Source organism: Anabrus simplex, chromosome 8 (genome assembly GCF_040414725.1).
Source record: "Anabrus simplex isolate iqAnaSimp1 chromosome 8, ASM4041472v1, whole genome shotgun sequence".
Classification (NCBI taxonomy): domain Eukaryota; kingdom Metazoa; phylum Arthropoda; class Insecta; order Orthoptera; family Tettigoniidae; genus Anabrus; species Anabrus simplex.
Window position 1 is genome coordinate 221,737,366 of NC_090272.1, and position 19,637 is coordinate 221,757,002.

At 41.4% G+C, this 19,637-nt stretch overlaps 1 protein-coding gene across 4 annotated transcripts in view; it reads left to right on the plus strand.

Annotated features, from left to right (window-relative positions):
- The first annotated feature begins 294 nt into the window (after positions 1-294).
- Positions 295-19,637, plus strand: part of LOC136879010 (uncharacterized) — a 47,573-nt gene continuing 28,230 nt past the window's right edge. For 3 of the 4 annotated variants that reach the window (XR_011018642.1, XR_010860881.2, XM_067152698.2), the window contains exons 1-2: positions 295-475; positions 15,832-16,001. Coding sequence is in view for 2 of the 4 variants with exons in the window: in XM_067152698.2 (XP_067008799.2) it covers positions 15,909-16,001 (93 nt within the window). In the remaining 2 variants the exon portion in view is untranslated. The remainder of the gene's footprint in view (positions 476-15,831; positions 16,002-19,637) is intronic. The other variant, XM_067152699.2, reaches the window with a different exon arrangement.

Below are 19,637 nucleotides of genomic sequence, written 5' to 3' on the forward strand. Positions count from 1 at the left end.
TGGGTAATCCTATTCCAATGTTGGCAACACTTCCCCTTTATCATTTGTTTGTGCCCGGATCTCCCTTCCTCCACCTGCTGAGTTGATGGAGCCCTTACCAGTGTTTACTTGTTTTATTTTCTGTCGCGACTGGAACAAAGACAGGATATTAATGGTTTAGATGTCCTCCAACTGCGACACCAGCTGTGCCATTGATACATTCTATTGTCTCAGTTGGGAAATACAAGTGCTCTGAAGCGTCTAAACCAGTATTTAAAAGAAGATGAACCTTTCGCTTCCCCCAATCTTGAACGAGCTGGCAGTCTGCTACTCAGTGCGCTCTTACAAGAAGTCATACAGGTGGACATTTTAATCACCTTATTTTCTCAGTATGAGAAATAATATTTCTGGAAATTAAGAAAGCAACACGACGCATCGTACGAAATTGTTGAAGAAAGAACATACCATGTTCTCTCCCTGTGTCAAGAATATCTATGTAAGTATGTTCAAGAAATTGATTCTTTGTTGTTATGTTATTAAATCAGTTGTGATTGATTGATTGATTGATTGATTGATTGATTGATTGATTGATTGATTGATTGATTGATTGATTTGTTAACTGATCAGTGGTACAGTGTCCAACTCGTGATGTCAAGTTAACGGGTTCGGTTCTGGCTGGAGTAGATGACTTTTGAATGACGACCAACAGTCATGGCACTCCATGTTTTTCATGTTTGAATGTCACACGACAAAACTAAACCATCTCTGCATCCGTAAAGTAGAATTGTACTCTCATTTTAAGATATCAGCACAATCAGAATTTCGAAAGTGGCAAGCAGGCCATCTATATGGCACCAATTAAGAAGGCCTGCTACCCGTTAGCAGAGGCTTTAAGATTATTATTATTATTATTATTATTATTATTATTATTATTATTATTATTATTATTATTAGGCCCTCCATGGCTCAGGCGGCAGCGCGCCGGCCTCTCAGCTCTGGGTTTCTTGGTTCAAATCCCGGTCACTCCATGTGAGATTTGTCCTGTACAAAGCAGAGGAGGGGCAGGTTTTTCTCCGGGTACTCTAGTTTTCCCTGTCATCTTTCATTCCAGCAACACTCTCCAATATCATTTCATTTCATCTGTCAGTCATTTAATCATTGCCCCAGTGGAGTGCGACAGGCTTCGACAGCTGGCACAATTCCTGTCCTAGCCGCTAGATGGGGGCTTCATTCATTCCATTCTACAGTGACTCTGTCTGTACAGTGTGGCCAACGAGTGCTTCATTCTGATTGTCTCCGCCATTTCTTAGCCAAACGTCCCGTCAGCTGATTTAAACGTGTGTATTCCTCACAGGGTAAGAACACTCTTTATGCGAAGTACGGGATACCTGTTTTAACCTTAATACAACCAAAAATATGTTTTTATTAAACACGGAAGATTATTTAGTATTAATAGTTTTGAAATGTGTTTGAATTTACGTATTTCTGAGGTGTGAGTTTTGAAGAAAATTGCCCCAGGTTTTTAAGCTTATGGATGCAGAAAGAGATCCGGTTTTCAGCTTTGAAAGTAGCATGTTATAAGACGCTCCAAGCAACTAGCAGAGTTGTCTCATGCATTATAATGGTAACAATAATAACAAAATGGGTTAGTATTTTTCTGGAGGCCAAGGCAGTAAATGTCAGATTTCTCCGTTAATATTTGTCGTATCGAAAAACTATACATAACGAAAATTGTTTAGAATATAATTTCCAATCTTTTACATTCCGTGTGATTTTACCGTGTAAGGAAAAATAACAAAGATTTTGACGATTATATTATTCACAAATTTCCAAATATCCACGAAAATATATGTTTTATCCAAAACCTGTACATAACAAAAGTTACAGGAAAGGTCACTCTCGATCATTAACTGTAAGTTTCACGTATTTTAACTTTATGAATTATCATGATTGATATATTCTCGAATTCAAACTTTTATAGCTATTCATCTCTTAAAGAACGTGTTTATAAGTGCCGCCTACATCAAGTCGAATTTTCCCATACATTATAATGATAACAACAGTAGTCCGACTTCGTGGTTTAATGGTCAGCGTACTGCCCTTCGGTTCAGAGTGTCCCGGCTACGATTCCCGGCCGGGTAGGGTATTTTAATAGCTCGGGCTTGGGGAGTGGGTACTTGTGTTTGTGTTTGTCTCAACATTCTCCTTTTCATATTAAGACAACATATCACACTACAAATCACCACAGAAACACGCTATAGTGATTACACCCTTCCATATAGGATTGGCGTCAGGAAGGCCATCCGTCCGTTTAACAGGGCCAAGTCCACATGTGTGACGCAGTTCCCACCCACAACCCCACTGTTGTGGAAAGAGCGGTAGAAAAAGAAGAAGTTAATGATAACAGTAATAAACTGTATTAGCAAAACCGATAGTAGCAAATATAATGTTTAAAATACAGCGGATATCTACCAGTTCTAACCGAACTGGGGCACAGAATTAGTCGCACATCACGGAGATCGAACCGCGGGTGGTCAGTAATTGAGTTCTGAATACAAGTACTCCGGGACCAGGACAACTGCTTGTTATCACCGAGCAACAAGTAGTATTTCCTCAAACTATAGGCCTATTGTATAGTGATACTAACATTTATTCCCCATTGTGGGGATCAAACCGTAGCCATCATTAAAGGAGCACTATACACACAACCACCCAGGGACCATGGCAGTTGCTTGTTTTCACCACTAAAGAGTAGCAGGTTTTCGTTATTATTTCGATTAGTACCACGAGTAAATGGTACGGTATATTATGTTAATATACGGTAAATATGGAGCTAGGTAATACAGTTTTGTCTACCAATCGGTTAACTAATCATATTATTTTCTATCTTCTGCGTGTGTTACGATTATATATATACCAGAAGGTCATCATCATCATCATCATCATCATCATCATCATCACCATCATCATCTGTTTACCCTCCAGGTTCGGTTTTTCCCTCGGACTCAGCGAGGAATCCCACCTCTACCGCCTCAAGGGCAGTGTCCTGGAGCTTCAGACTCTTGGTCGGGGGTACAACTGGGGAGAATGACCAGTACCTCGCCCAGGCGGCCTCACCTGCTATGCTGAACAGGGACCTTGTGGAGGGATGGGAAGATTGGAAGGGATATGCAAGGAAGAGGGAAGGAAGCGGCCGTGGCCTTAAGTTAGGTACCATCCCGGCATTCGCCTGGAGGAGAATTGGGAAACCACGGAAAACCACTTCCAGGATGGGTGAGGTGGGAATCGGACCCACCTCTACTCAGTTGACCTCCCGAGGCTGAGTGGACCCCGTTCCAGTCCTCGTACCACTTTTCAAATTTCGTGGCAGAGCCGGGAATCGAACCCGGGCCTCCGGGGGTGGCAGCTAATCACGCTAACCACTACACCACAGAGGCGGACCATACCAGAAGGTCATATATAAAAAAGTAAATTTCTAGTATAGTTTGATAATACTGCGTTGTATACTCTGATATGTAAAACCATGTAACCTGGAATATAGCAATGTTATCTTTTTAAATTTAAATTTAGGCTAATTTTACAGCCATCGCCTACATTATTCAAGACAATGACTGTACTATTTTATGCCACATGTATTATAATCTAAATGTTATTACAGGCCTACCTACCTACCTACATACCTACACAAGAGAATCTCTAACCTCTTCAATAATTGTGACTTGTAGGCCTATACCAATTTTTACCTAGATTTGAGGGCTGGTTCGAGGTCCACTCAGCCTATGTGATTAGAACTGAGTAGCTATCTGACGGTGAGATAGCAGCCCCGGTCTAGAAAGCCAAGAATAACGGCCGAGAGGATTCGTCGTGCTGACCACACGACACCTCGTAATCTGTAGGCCTTCTGGCTGAGCAGCGGCCGCTTGGTAGGCCAAGGCCCTTCAAGGGCTGTAATGCCATGGGGTTTGGTTTGGTTTGGTTTGGTAGGCCTATACTACGTACAATTCAGACTCTGAATATAACAAATATATTGACAGGCCTATACACGTAGAGAATAAGAAAAATAAGTAACATCTTAAAACATTGATCTAGTCTATTCTTTATTGAAACAATAATAATATCACTCTCCTTCAGCTATCAGTTGATTGAGTACTTGGCTGAAACATGTCGGCTGGACTGGACTTGGCCACACTCTACATATAGTCACTGTATTCCATTCCTGACGCGGTCGAATGACTGGAAACAGGCAGAGTATTTTCATTATTATTATTATTATTATTATTATTATTATTATTATTATTATTATTATTATTGTTATTATTATTATTATTATTATTATTATTATTATCATATAATTGTAAGCTAACTGAGTGGCAATGCGTATTGACGCGCCACAATTATGGAACCAAGCTCTGCATTCAGGAGACACGTGGGTTCGAACCCAAGAGTCAGCTGTCTTGAGAACTTTTTTAATAAGTTAGTTTATAGTCGCTGTAACCCCAAGGTCTTACTGCGACTTCTAATTCTAGATTTTACATTACATTACTGTAACAACTGGGTACAGAGTGAAGAACAAGAAAAATATAAGATATTTCGGTATTTTAAATTGAACAGTTAAATATTTCAATACAGTCCAGTGTCTTTGAAAAATTAGTGATTTGATTGCACAGTGAAGGAGATGAGAGTGCCTCCTTGGATACTGTGGTACTGTACAGTGAACAGTCTGTGATGATGGTGCTTCACAGTCAGCACACTATTGCATGTTGTGCAGATGGGAGGATGAACAATCTTTATTAAAGATGAGGGGTTCTCCGCGCGAGGACTTTAAATGTTTATTTTTTTTCCGGAAACGTGAAGAAAATTTACAAAAAATATTTCATAGCTCGTTCAAAAATGTATTAACTCTCAAACTGCGTCGTGAGGTCATTTAAGATACCGCTGAATTAAGTTGCCTTCCTGCCTTCGTGTGGTTTGGCTGTTGCCAGGCTAGCAAGGTTCCGCTCAGTTTAATACGTTTTGTAACAGTTTGATAATCCTTAGTGGGTTCCATATTCGACCCCACGACGCAGTTTATCTCGTAAATGTTGTCATGCGTGCTCGTTCATTGTAATTACTTTTGTGAGTGACTGAAGGAGTCTGTGGGTAAGTTATGTGACGGCGGCTGTCAGAGAAACTCATGCTTCAGTTACGGCCTTAATTTTTTGGAAATTATTGAAAATGAATTAAATATTGTCCTCAACGAGGATGCTGATAATAGTGAGCAAAGTGATCGCGATGATGACGATCCTGATATTCATTCTATACATAATTCTGCGTTGGAGGAACAGTTGGACTCAAATGAGGGATATTAATCATTACAATTACAGACCCCTGACACGGCCGGGAATCGAACCCGGGGCTAATCAACAGTTGTATATCTTGTACAAGAATGTGTTTCGACAATGGACTCTATCGCGTGTAATGCATATTTTCTATCAGAAAATATCACGAAGGAGTTATTGCAGCTTAAGAAACTGTTTTCCGTGGTTTCCCGTTTTCAGTTCATATTCATGGGCCGCAGCTGATAGTTTTCACATCGTTACCCCACTTTCATCTTTATTGTTTTTTTGCTAGGAGTTTTACGTCGCACCGACACAGATAGGTCTTATGGCGACGGTGGGATAGGAAAGGTCTAGGAGTTGGAAGGAAGCGGCCGTGTCCTTAATTAAGGTACAGCCCAAGCATTTGCCTGGTGTGAAAATGGAAAACCACGGAAAACCATCTTCAGGGCTGCCGATAGTGGGATTCGAACCTACTATCTCCCGGATGCAAGCTCACAGCCGCACGCCTCTACGCGCACGGCCAACTCGCCCGGTTCCTCTTTATTAGTTCCTCAACTGATGTGTGCAACCGTCCGTAAAAACATGCCATATGAATTCATCTCACCTCAACCCTGACCCAATATCAGGAAAGGAAGCTAATTTTTAGTCCACACCAAAGTTAATTAAAATAATTTCTCAGCATGTTAATAAACTTCTGTTAACAAACTTATTGAACATTGTGTCCACACCGAAATAGCTGTTTATGAGGTTACAATGGATAGGGTAAGGACGAAGAAAATACTTCCAGCTGTAGGCATTCATTATTTTAGTGAGTACAATTAGAGAAAAGCGTGGCAAAGAGAAGTGTTGAAAAGGCGAGTAGAGTTAAGTCTGGAGAGGACACTTACGACAGAACTTTTAATTCATTATGCAGCAGGCTTTCAAAATTTTATTGAGAATGCCCCCACATGATTTTCAGTTCTCGTTGTCAGTAATTGGGTGTGAAATTGCAAGTAATGATGAAAATTATCGGAAAGCCGGTTCCACTAATGACAGGCTAATTCTAAGATTCCTAGCAACTGGTGACATTTCACTTAAATACCTATTTGTCCAGAGCATCACAACGAACAATTTCAGTTATTGTGTCGGAGCTTTATACAACAATATCAAGAAATTGGTAAAGGTACGAAATAAATAAAATATTCATTTAACCTATCTAGTTAGAATGCTGTTATTTGGATGATATACACGTTAGGTTATTCAGCGAGGAGCGAAGCTGGAAATGAAACTACATTAGAACAGAGCTAAAAAGATATCATATAGAATTAAAGGTACTGTATATTAGAAATTTCGCTTGCGATTTGATAGTCAAATTTTAGAAGAAATAAGACATTATCTTATTCCACGCTACGAATTTGCGTGCTTTAATTGCGTACTTGCGCATGTGCGAACAGAATTGTTAACGAAATGTTTCTTTCACAAAAGTTAAAGAAATATTATTTTTCTACATGCTCGAAAAGTTTATGAACACGCTATTTTGTTTATTGGCATCCAAAATTGTTCATGAACATTGTTTATTAACAAAGTTAACTAAAAAAATGTCAGTATGGGTGCACCTTAAAGGATGGTGGAGGTGGGTAGACATCCGCGTACATGCATTTGTTGTTTCATCATTTTAACATGTACATTACACGTCAGACTGGAGATTCTTCTTTTCGCTCAATACATTCTGAAGTACAGTAAAATCTAAGGAACTGAATTTTTTCCGCGCTGTATACGCGATTCAAGTTCAAAAAGGTAGTTAAAAATCATAAGTGCATACCTCCGTAAGATAATCTAGTAGTATATTGATGTTACTTTGTGCGATGGCAGCTACTATGCCGGCCTGTGTGGTGTAGTGGTTAGCTGCCACGCCTAGATGGCCGGGTTCGATTCCCGCCCCAACAATCCTTCAAGTGGTAAACTCACATAAGGCGACGGTCGCGTACTTCCCTCTTCCTTGTCTCTCCCTTCCAATCTTCCCATTTTCCTATCCCCCCACAAGGCCCCTGTTAAGCATAGCAGGTGACACGCCTGGGTGAGGTATTGGTCCTCTTTCCCATTTTTATCTCGAGACCCAAAGTCACACGCTCCAGGAAACTGCCCGTGAGGCGGTAGAAATGGGATCACTCGCTGAGTCCGAGGGAAAACCGATTAGGAAGAAGAAGTAGTAGATACAATAATGACACTAACCACACAATAATATACACTAGTTCATCAGTTTTGACACAAATTTATTCTTGCTTAGAACTTCCTCACATTGAACAGTAGTAAGTTATACTCATTACACTGTCTGGTTGCATGGCTGGCCTTCTGGCCTGCTGGTCTTCGGTCCAGAGGGTTCCGAGTTCGATTCCTGGCCTGGCAGGGGATTTTAACCTTCACTGGCTAATTCCGATAGTTCGGTGGCTGGTTGTGTGTGTGTGTGCTGTCTTCAGCATTACAATTAATCATAGTAGGGCCTCATCGTCGTAGACGCGCGGGTCATCTATACAGCGTCAACTCGAAAGACCTGCAACAGGCCTCTTCGGAGCCCACACACCATTATTATTGTTATTATTATTATTATTATTATTATTATTATTATTATTATTATTATTATTATTATTATTATTATTATTATAAATTAAATGTTTTATAGAAATATCAGCAATATTACTACTGTACAGTACTTCTTCCAGTAATCCAGTACTGTACGCTGCGCACAACTATCCCTAGTAGCTCGGTTCTCAATTAAAATATGGGTTCGGCAAATAATGTCGAATAATTCCCCGTCATTTTTACTTAGCAAAATAGACTGAATGTTGTTTATGGCTGATAGGGTAAGTCGGTAGGACTTCACGTTACATAAACCATGCTCTTCATAATCTTCATTCTCGTCTTTATAGCTACCAATTTCTGTTCCTTTCCTTAGAGGTACTGGGTGTTGAATTGTTCGAAGTTTTCTAACGCCACTTCTGACTCAATGGACATGTAATGCTCTGGACTGGCATTGCCTTGGTTATAGTGTTCGTGAATTTCATTTAGCAAATATTATCTCGGTCATCTCAGATCCATTTGTAATACACATGTACTGAAAATGTTTAAGAAGGAAATTTACACATCCTTTCCGTTATAGTCGCAAACTTTCCTTCCGTTTCCGCGTCAGACAGGTTCCGCTAAACGCAGGTTCTACTGTAATTCCTAGATTTGCAATTCCGATGTTTATTTCTGTTTTTGTCCGGAACTTCTTTAAGTCTCTGGATAAAGTTAGACCGAGTTGTATTAAGTGCTGATAGACTTTCACCAATATTGCAGGCGATGGCTCACTCTGGAAAGGAGATACACAGCTGCAATATAAGCAGGCAGACGTTCATCCTGGAGAGAAGATCCACAGTTGTAATGTGTGCGGCAGGACATTTGCTGGTATCACACAAGTGAATTGCTAGTCATTATCAGGATCTTTGTTTAGGTGGTCGATTTGCAGATTGCCCTTAACCACGTGTATCACTATTTCGATTCTTACCCCACTTAATCCACTCTGTAGCACTTGCTAACACTTCCTCTTATTCAGAACGTTTGACGGCATCTCGCGAGTCGTCCAGATCTTACACCCTCACTCGAATTAGCTTTTATTTCACTCAGATATCACATCTCACTTCCTCACCAACATGAAGCACTCCATTTCCCGGACACGTGTGTGTCTCTGGATAAAGTGATTGTTGAATTGTTGGAACATACTTTTTGTGAAGTGTTACTTATAGGAGGAACACAGGCTTTTCAAAATCTAAAACAGTTGAATGTCTTTTCATCATCATCATCACCATCTACGTCTTCTTCTTCATCATCATCATCACCACCACCACCTTCTTCTTCTTCCTCCTCCTTCTTAAAGAGGAAAAGGTTTTCTCTCTAGTTCCTCTTCTTCCTCTATGATCTCCAGCACTTTTTCAGTCCTTTTTTTGGATCGAGCAACCATGCTCCTTTCTCCTCCTCCTCTTCAAAGCTGTATTCACGGCTGCGGTTTATCTCCTCCTCATGGTGAAGGCCGTGAAGACTATGAACATATTCTATCTCCATGTCTTCGTCACCACCTTGTTGCTAGAGGCTATGGAAGTATTCCATCTCCTCCTCCTCCTGCTGCTGTAGGCTGCAGCCCATCTCCTCCTCTTCCTCCTCCTCCTCCTCCTCTTCCTCCTTCTCCTCCTCCTCCTTCTGCTGCTGAAGGCTGCGGTTACAACTCATGTCCAACGGTACTTGAAATCGAGGAAAGCTCTGCTTTACCCGCACCACATTGCTGTTGAATAATACTCTGTTGAAAGTCAGAGATGATTTCATAATGTATTCCACAAGACCCTCCAGCATATGCACACTCAATCTCTTACCCCTACTCCTAAGCTCTACACGCTTTTTCACCAGCAGGAGAGCACAAATGATTAAACCGTGGGTGGTTGGCTTGGTGAGAGAGCGCTCTCCCCGAGAGCACACGTGCAAGCCAACAATGCTTCTAATTTTGTAACACCCCCTGTTTCTTAAGCACACCTGCAAACCACACCTGCATTCATTTAAACATAAGAGGTGAACGATGTTTACTCAGCGGGAGAGCGCACCTGGTCCAAAGGAGGTCACCTGCCACTAGCGCGCCCGCTGATGTGTAGGGGGGGGGGAATCCACGCCAACCGCGCAGGAGAGCCGCACCGGTCGCACTCCACACCCCACCCCAGCATGCTCCCGCAACCCGCGCGCGCGCGCACTAGCCCACCCACCGATCCGAGCACAGACCAGGCTCTCCGCCCCGTCCCCACCAATCAGAGCACAGACCACGCTCCCACCCACCCACCAATCAAAGCACAGAACACGACCCCGTCCACCCCACACCACCCCCCACCGACCCCACCATAAAGTGGATTAGAACCAGCGTACTACTCCTACTCATGGTCCCATCAAGCGACCACTGCTCGCTCGAACGCCTGCAAATTGCGCGGTATCGCGTGGTCAGCAAAACGAATCCTCTCGGCCGTTATTCTTGGCTTTCTAGGCCGGGGCCGCTATCTAACGGTCAGATAGCTTCTCAATTGTAATCACGTAGGCTGAATGGACCTGGATCCAGGCTTCAGATTCAGGTAAAATACCTGACCTGGCCGGGAATCGAAGCCGGGGCCACCGGGTTATAGGCACGAACATTACACGGGTCGGCTGCTAATAATAATAATAATAATAATAATAATAATAATAATAATAATAATAATAATAATAATAATTGTACCGGGAGGTACACCTCTACGCCGCGCATTCAAAATTAGCGCCTAAAAGAACTCCTCTATCGGTAAAACAGTGAAACTGAAACTACACCAACTTAGAACTTTATTCAGAAGATGTCACCACTAAAATATGATATCATTTTTTTATTGTGAAGTTTCCTGAACTGGCTGAATTTCTACTAGTTTTGTTTGCTATCCATCAAGAAATTTGGACATTCTTCCACAGATGTCACTACTAAAAACTATGACCATGCACCCTGGTGCTTTTGATTTAAAGAAGTCTTGTATTCATAAGTTGTTTTTACTGATTGATATTCATTTATTTTTGGGTTGGCAATATCTCTTTTTTATTCCCGTCAGTTTTGAATCTAGCCAATCCCTAATTTCTGTAATTAATTTTCTAACAATCACTGTCTTCTTCTTCTTTTCTTCGATTTTGAGTGTAACTTTGAAAGTACCCATAAACATGACAGGGTGTGGGTAGTTTAATCTTGAATGGTCTCGAACTTTCCTCGAAGGTTTATAAGCGGCGGATTTTCACGTTCGTTTCTTGGCCAATTGATCGTAATCTTACAAAGTGTGTGTGTCAAAGCAGGATGCGGGCAGCCGCTTTCATCAGGCAGCAGTACATCGACAAGATAATGGCCACATAACATCTTTATTTCTTGTTAGCTCCGCAGTTTAACCCGAGGGAAAGGTCCAAAATCGTTAACCATGTAACCTCCTTTTCTAAAAATGTAACTTTCTGCCGGCTAATGTAATAACTTCATAAAATCTTCAACTGTAAATCAGGGATAGAGAGTGATGTACCCTCTCGAGCTCCCCTTCATCTTGGTTTGAGGTACCACGTTTTTGTAATCTTTCGTTTCTGCAATGTATTAAAGTTACTTCTATACGAGTCACCTCAGCAGTTTGGGAATAGCACCTGTTTCATCGGCCTAGTGCCCTTTGGGTTTTAAGAGTTCATATCTAGAAGTGCAAGTACACGCCTCCATTCAATTCGTGTTTCGGGCCATTTACTTAACCTGTTCTTTTCCGCAAAGGCCCAATAGGTTCGGTACTAGATATACCTGTTTCAAATTTGTAAGTTGTGCCTTGATGGCGAGTGATTGTAATTTTCTGATATTGCCTTGAATAGGCTAGAAGAAACTGGGAGCCTGTTAGCTCTTTTTCAAAGAAAGATTTAGGAATGCCTCTGGAAGGCTAGATGTTGTAATTTTGGGAGCAAGTGCTCCATGAATTAGTGGGATTTCTGCCCTTGAGTAAATTTGTGATCTTTGTAAATTTGAGCGTGTAACTCAGGAAATGTTAAGCTAGGGGCTTAAAGCCCAAGGTGTTAAGGTTCTGAATCTTGGATTTTTTTACCAATCTGTTTAACTTTTGCTACTTGTTAAAAATGTCAAATTTTGATGTCTGAAAATATAACCTTCAGTTTAAGTTTTAAATTCTGTTCTTGACATTGTAGTTAGACCCATTCATCCCGGCACCTTCTTTAACCTCTTTCTGCTGCACGGGTAACCCCGGAACAACAACGACAACATCAATAATAATGATAATCATAATAAGACCGTCAGAGTTCCAGCAACGATAAATCGTTGTTTGGACATTGAAACTTTCTCCGCGCATTTAGTTTATTTCAACCTTGCAGATCCTCTGTGTCCAGTGCCGTCTCGTTAGAGGAAAGAATGTAGTTTTCTGACAATGTCTTCATATGTTCACTTGTTTCCGCAGAGTGAATGTTCAGGCTTCATGTTGTTTTTACCTTCAAAATGTAGTAACTTCGTAACTACTGTACTTTCTGCGTATTATTTATGTGCTTACCCTCTTGGACATGAACATTGCAGATAAATTGGGATATTCCATGTACGAGTTCAGTGGTTATGTTGTTATTACTGCACATGCGATTTGATCCCCCTGTGGGTGGGGTTGGTAGAATAATACCCACGAAATCCCCTGGCTGTCGTAAAAGGCGACTAAAAGGGGCCTCAGAGACTCCTGACTTGGGAACGTGTGTTGGTGACCTCCGGGCCCTTAATTGAGACCTGGGATTGCTTTCACTTATGCCAGGCTCTTCACTTTCCCCTATTCTCTCCAACCTTCGTTGATCCAAACTTGTTCTTTCGCGACCCCAACGGAATTATCTATGAAGGCTTAGGGAGTCTTTTACAGTATTTTCACACCCTTCGTGGCCTCGTCCTTCTCTGGCCGATACCTTTATTTTTCGAAGTGTTGCATCTCTTAGATTTGTACCGAGCTCGATAGCTGCAGTCGCCTAAGTGCGGCCAGTATTCAGTATTCGGGAGATAGTAGGTTCGAACCCCACTGTTGGCAGCCCTGAAAATGGTTTTCCGTGGTTTCCCATTTTCAAACCAGGCAAATGCTGGGGCTGTACCTTAATTAAGGCCACGACCGCTTACTTCCCCACTCCTAGCCCTTTCCTGTCCCATCGTCGCCATAAGACCTATCTGTGTCGGTGCGACGTAAAGCCCCTAGCAAAAAAAACAGTAATCACCACCACTACCATCATTTGAAATTTGAAATCCAAAGTTTTGTGTCAACACAACATAAGGAACGGATAAAATTATTTAGAGGTATCATTGTAGATAGATATTTATCAGTTGTAAATTTATATTATGTCCACCTCTGTCGTGCAGTGGTTAGTGTGATTATCTGCCAACCCCGAAGGCCCGGGTTCCATTCCCGGTTCTGTCACGAAATTTGGAAAATGTTACGAGGACTGGATCGGAGTCCACTCTACATCGGGAGGTCAACTGTGTAGAGGGGCTTCGATTCCCAACCCTCAGCCATGTTCGAATTGGTTTTCCGTGGTTTCCTACTTCTCCTTCAGGCAAATGCCGGGATAGTACCTAATAATAATAATAATAATAATAATAATAATAATAATAATAATAATAATAATAATTGAATGGCCTCAGCTACCATGTGCAGACATTTCAATTTGACGCCATCTGCCTGTCTGCTCGTCAATTTCGACGTTCTGTTTTACTCCAGGCCCAGTAGATAGCAGACCGGGTAATCCAAAACTCTCTTGGGCGTCTATTGAAGAGATTTAATGAATTTTGTTGGGTAAACACCAAGTGTGTCACGAGAGATCTTTTACACGCCGACATCGTACGACATGGAGTGTCGAATGGCCTTTTTTCCCACCCTTCAAAACTCTGACGACCTCTGCCGGGTTTGAACCCGCTATCTTCGGATCCGGAGGCCGACACTCTACCACTGATTCACAGAGGCAGCTAAGGCCACGGCCGCTTCCTTCCCTCTTCCTTGTCTATCCCTTTCAATCTTCCCATCAACCACAGTGACCCTGTTCAGGATAGCTGGTGAGGCCACCTGGGCGAGGTAGTGGTCCTCCTCTTCAGTTGTATCTCCGAACCAAATTCACACTCCAAACACTGGCCTTGAGGGGGTAGAGGTGGGATCCTGTGCTGAGTCCGAGGAAAAGACCAATCCTGGAACTTAAACGGATAATTAAATTAAAATATGAAATATTTATTTTTATTAACAAGTCGAGTAAAATTCACCTCAAAATATTGTTAATTTTAAAAACAAATAAAAGTTCTAAACTGCAACCTACAAATTGCTGTAAATCAGTGTGAATAGCCGCTTCAGGCTTGGATATTTGCATGTTGTACAAAAAACATTTCATTGTGGTTTCATTTACCATATAATATCCTGCACACTGCAGTAAAATAATCATTTTATGAAAAAGTGACATAGTAGTTCCGTTTTAGCCTAAACATTATAATAACTCAACAAGTGCCAAGTGATGGTCTATATCAGAGGCATCCAAACTTTTTTATTGTGTGATACATTTCAGACAGCGAATTTCTTTCGCGACATGCATAGTTCGTTAGTAACATTGAAATATTAATCATTATCAATAAGAACAGGATTTGATCCCAAATACTTGTGAAAAACATAAGGATATGCTGCGACCGCACGTGTACATATTTTTTTAGTTATACTTGGGGACAAACATGACGACCTCGCCTCACATCACTATTCTCCAGCGGTCGGTGTCTATTAGCGTCTTAGAGGACTGACTACGTCCACTGTAGCCGGAGTGCCAAATCATCTACAGTACTGCACTCGACACGAAGAAAGCGTAAAGACTGGGGAAAGTGGTTTGGCAACCTCACCTCACCAAACAAGGATCACTTAGAACTCGTTCACTCAGCAGGGTGTGATTGAGAGCGGGCTCCCAGTTTGGTTTCAGGAACTGAGGTCGTAATGTTTTTCCCCAAGTATGCAAATACATAATAAATAATAAAATAATTTATTTCTCTTATTAATAATTTAAACGGGCATATAGGAATGAACTCGATGGATGAAGCTGTACGCTTAAACTGGTTTCGGTGGTGGGGTCATGTGAGGCGAATGGTGGAGGATAGGTTACCTAGGAGAATAATGGACTCTGTTATGGAGGGTAAGAGAAGTAGAGGTAGAAAAAAAGGACGATGATTAGACTCAGTTTCTAACGATTTAAAGATAAGAGGTATAGAACTAAATGAGGCCACAACACTAGTTGCAAATCGAAGATTGTGGCGACGTTTAGTAAATTCACAGAGGCTTGCAGACTGAACGCTGAAAGGCATAACAGTCTATAATGATAATGTATTTATTTATTTATTTATTGCGTAATGACACATTATTTTCAATATATTATTAGATTAGCAAAATTTTAGTTCAGTAATATATTTCAATAACAGAAACGTTCTTTATCACTGAACTTAAGCAGTTATTTTATATTTCATTTGTTTCAATTCTAAACGATGCAATCTCCTCAAAATGCAGGCGGTATATCGACCGATTGATTGTGATCGACTGTTTGAACAACTCTGGTCAATCTGTTGTGCAGAATTGTGCACAACACGTTAGGGGTCTCTAAATGATCTTTACATTGAAACATAAGCTACAGATTCGATGTAATTCTGTTCGCATTATAATCCAAACAGCAGGAATATTCAGCCTGGGAAGGCCACAACCCGCACTACACACCGATAACACAGGTGTCCTACCACTGGAATGGCTAGGAGTTAAGCCGGCAACTTGTCCGTCCTCACCGTTAAGTGAATATGCATACCTTCCAGGCGTCCTAAATGGTGATAAGAAAGGACTTCCCTCCCAACCGGATATATTCCAGGGATTTGAGGGTGGTACTAAGAGACTTAAAAAACCTAGGTACCAGTTTAATTTGTAGAAAATATACAGGCAATCAATTAAGAGTGATACCTTTTGTTTGTTTGTTTTAGATTTAGAAGAGGGTAAATCAAAGTAAAGTGCTACTCTTATTCAGAAGAAGATTTCGATTTCGATACTTGAGGCAGAAATGTTTGAGCCATCGCAGCACGAGGTCAGTCTTAAATCTCGTATAAATATGGCACGCGAACGCTTACATTCTCCTCGTGTGAATCGAGATGAGGTAAGAAACAACCTTCAATAAAACAGTTTTGTTATGTGGTAGAGAAATTAACTATTTTCGTAAAACATCATGCGTAGGTAAAGTACTTTTTAACAATGCAACTATATAAACATTCAAATCAAAATTGTTTAAAGTAATATTTATGTATTTATACTTGACCTACATTTGTAATACTCACAGCCCTCTCTTACACATAACCACCGTCAATTCTAACATTCAACAATTTAAAATGAAAATAAAACTAATCATTATCATTTTGAACTAGCTCCAGTTACGCGGGTGCGGTAAATGATCGCTCTCCTTTTACTTCTGTCCATGTAGATGGCATATGCAATAACTTGCTGCAAGCAAGATCATTTCTAATTTAATCGATGCACATCTTCCTTCGCCGACCTCTTTCCTTCGATTTGTTCCTTAAACCACACTCTACTTGCTCTTTGTGGGTCCATTTTGAAATGACTAAACCGTTTCAGGCGGGATTCGGCACAGATGTCACTAAGGGATTTTCCACTTTGACAAGATGGCTTATCTCCTAGTTTCTTATATTTTTCCTCCTCGTTTTCTGAATCATAGTTCTTAAGAATTCCATTCCCACTGCCTGTAGTTTCCAGATATTTCAGTTGGATTAGATGCAGGTTTCTATTTGGTAGAAAGACACTTAGGCGTAAAGGCAACAAGGTGCTGGTAAAGTGTTTAGGATTGCCTTTTGTTTACACTATCTGATCAGAAGTATCCGGGTATCTACTTCTTACTGAAGACTAAGTTTGCTGGTAAAATATTCTCTAGTAGTCGCCATTAATATGATGTTGGTGCGCCTTTTTCCTTTATCACCACCTTGACTCTGATGGGAAGATTTTGCACCAGGGGACGGAATGTTTGCCTGTGATTGGCATCATATTCTTCACGAAGTCCCGTATCCAGAGAACGTGTTGATTTCGGATGGTGGGGTCTGGAAGAAAGTTTCCGTTCTAACTCATCCCATAGGTGTCCTATAGGGTTTGGATCGGGACTATGGGCGAGTCAGTCCACTTGAAAAATATCATTATCGTTAAATCATTGGCTCAGGAAGTCCGCTTTATGACTCGGAGCGTTATCATGCCGGTATAGGCAATGTTTATCACTGAACTGATTTTCTACGCTAGATAGTACGAAAACATTTAGACTGTATTGATCTTCTTCTGCGTTTACAGTCATGCACTTCTGCTATAGGAGGGCCGGGGAGTGCTTGCCTTGAGAAACATCCCTACATCACAATACCACATCCTCTAAACTTCACTGTTGGTACTAAACATTCAGGCAAATAGAGTTTCCCGGGCATTCACCATATCCAAATCCCCCCATCGGGTTGCAAAACTTCACGACATGATTCATCACTCCAAATTACCTGTTTCCACTGTTCCAGTGTCCAGTGTCGTCGCTCTATACACCACGCCAGGCGGGACTTTTTATTAGGAGGGGATTTATTTGGTTTATAGGCAGCTATTTGACTTGAAACAATATTATTCTTAGTCCCAGGTGGAGTCATAGGAATGGCTGTACTTTGAAACTTCCTGGTGTTTCTTTCTGCAGACAAGCGACAATTTTCTAGTACCACCATCCGTACAGTAATGTTCGTTGGTCGCTGGGTGTCGGTAAAATGTAGTCGATCAGATCGAGGTTGTGCTGGGGTTATTCACTCATGCTTCCACTTTACAGTTACGTCACTGACAGTCATTTTGAGTGCATTGTAGGGGTAGAGTTTTCGAAAATATGTATTCCTTTTACTATTTGCTTTACGTCACACCGACACATATAAGTCTTATGGGATAGGAAAGGGCTAGGAGTGGTAAGTAAGCGGCCGTGGCCTAAATTGTCATTTGCTTGGTGTTAAAATGGGAAAGCACAGGAAAGCATCTTCATGGCTGCCGACAGTGCGGTTCGAACTCACTATCTCTTGAATACAAGCTCACAGTTGCGCGACCCTAAGGGCACATCGTCCTCGCTCGGGTTTGTTGCTTATATGGCAAGTGATGATTACTGACATTGGAAAGACACTAAGCTCACCTGACCTGCCCTTGTTGCTGCTCCGTTGTCACACTGAACGGTACAAACCTCTCTGCCTTCTTTTACATTTTACGATGCATCACATTTTATTGTTTACTTTCGTGCTGTGGTGTCGGGATACATATGATCCGATAGTGCGGGTATAATGCTAAAGATATTGCTACAGAGGACGGTCGGAAGCAACGTAAACCAGGTATATGAGCGTTAGAGGATTGGTCATGCTGATTAATAATTTGAAAGTAATTCGATATCGCGCAGTTGTCATTCTGTCAGATGCTGAAGTCAGCCAATCAGATCGCTTCGCGGGCTTTTCGGGGCACTGTTGCTAAATCTTCACGTTACTTCAGAACGGCTTGAGAGTATGCCAGGAAATTAGCCTCAAACACACCGTTGGTTTCATCATTGCCACCGTAGCGCCCTTGCTTTCGTATTCAAACCCCTCCACTGGCAAAGTTTTATTCTTTAACTGGCGCTCTCTTGTCGGTATTAAGGTTCATATAGCTGAGACGGGCAACGCACACCCACCGGCATTCAAACATTTCGGCAAACGTTTCATCTCCTGGAACCTCGCTTGCCCAGCAAGGGTGATTTATGACGGTAGTGGGTGAGTAAGGTGGGTTGCAGCCACACCCCAGAGCATTTTTATTCTGGGTTGGTTTAAAGTTGGTAGCATTGATTTTTTCATCCTCAATGACTTTGCTTGTTTCTCTAGGAGGTAGTCATTTCCACTGTGACCTTCGGTCTGCGTGTTTGTCAGTTGTCTGCACACTGACAATGGAGTATCTTCGCACCCCACCTTACTCAAAGTGGTATCTTTTCTTGTGCAATGTCACTGAACTGTTTATCATTTCTGGACTGATTTATTTCTGTAGTACAGCAAGACAGTGATGACAAACATTTGTAAAAAGAAACATTCTGCTGAATGGAGCGTGTCTAAATGGCTTCATCATCCTTCGCCATAACCTAACAACGGCAGGTCAAATTTCAACAAATCTAGACGTGTTTTTATTGACATTAGGAGAGCAGTTGATGGTTCCATAGATCATCATCATCATCATCATTATCACTGGTGGTCTGCCTATCGGCAGGTCTTCGCATGAATTCTTCACGCTGTTCTGTCTTCAACCATTCTCTTTGTCTTCCAATAGCTTCTATTCACCTTTACACTGTCCACTAACTGATACCTCCTCCTTTCTCTCTTCAGTTCCCCTTGTATCTTCCCTTCCAGTGCCTCGGCTATTAAACAATTTCGTCGCAAGCAGTGGCCTAACCAATTTTATTATGTCTTTGAATGCATTCCAATATCGTTCTCCTTCCTTCAACCATTCTTTTTAATACTTCCTCATTCCTTATATTTTCCTGCCAAGCTGATTTTCTCCATCTTCCGCCAGATCCACATTTCAAATGCTTCTAGTCTTCTTTCTTCGTTCCATGGATGCAGAAACGAATTCTGATTAAAACTATCAAGAGCAGCTTGACAAGGAACTTCCAATCAGAGCGCTAACTCAAAGGCCTTCGCTACGCCTGTCCGAGGAGTAAAGAATACAAAACCAAAGTTTCCTGTGGTGTTTGCAATAGACCGGTATGTCAGGA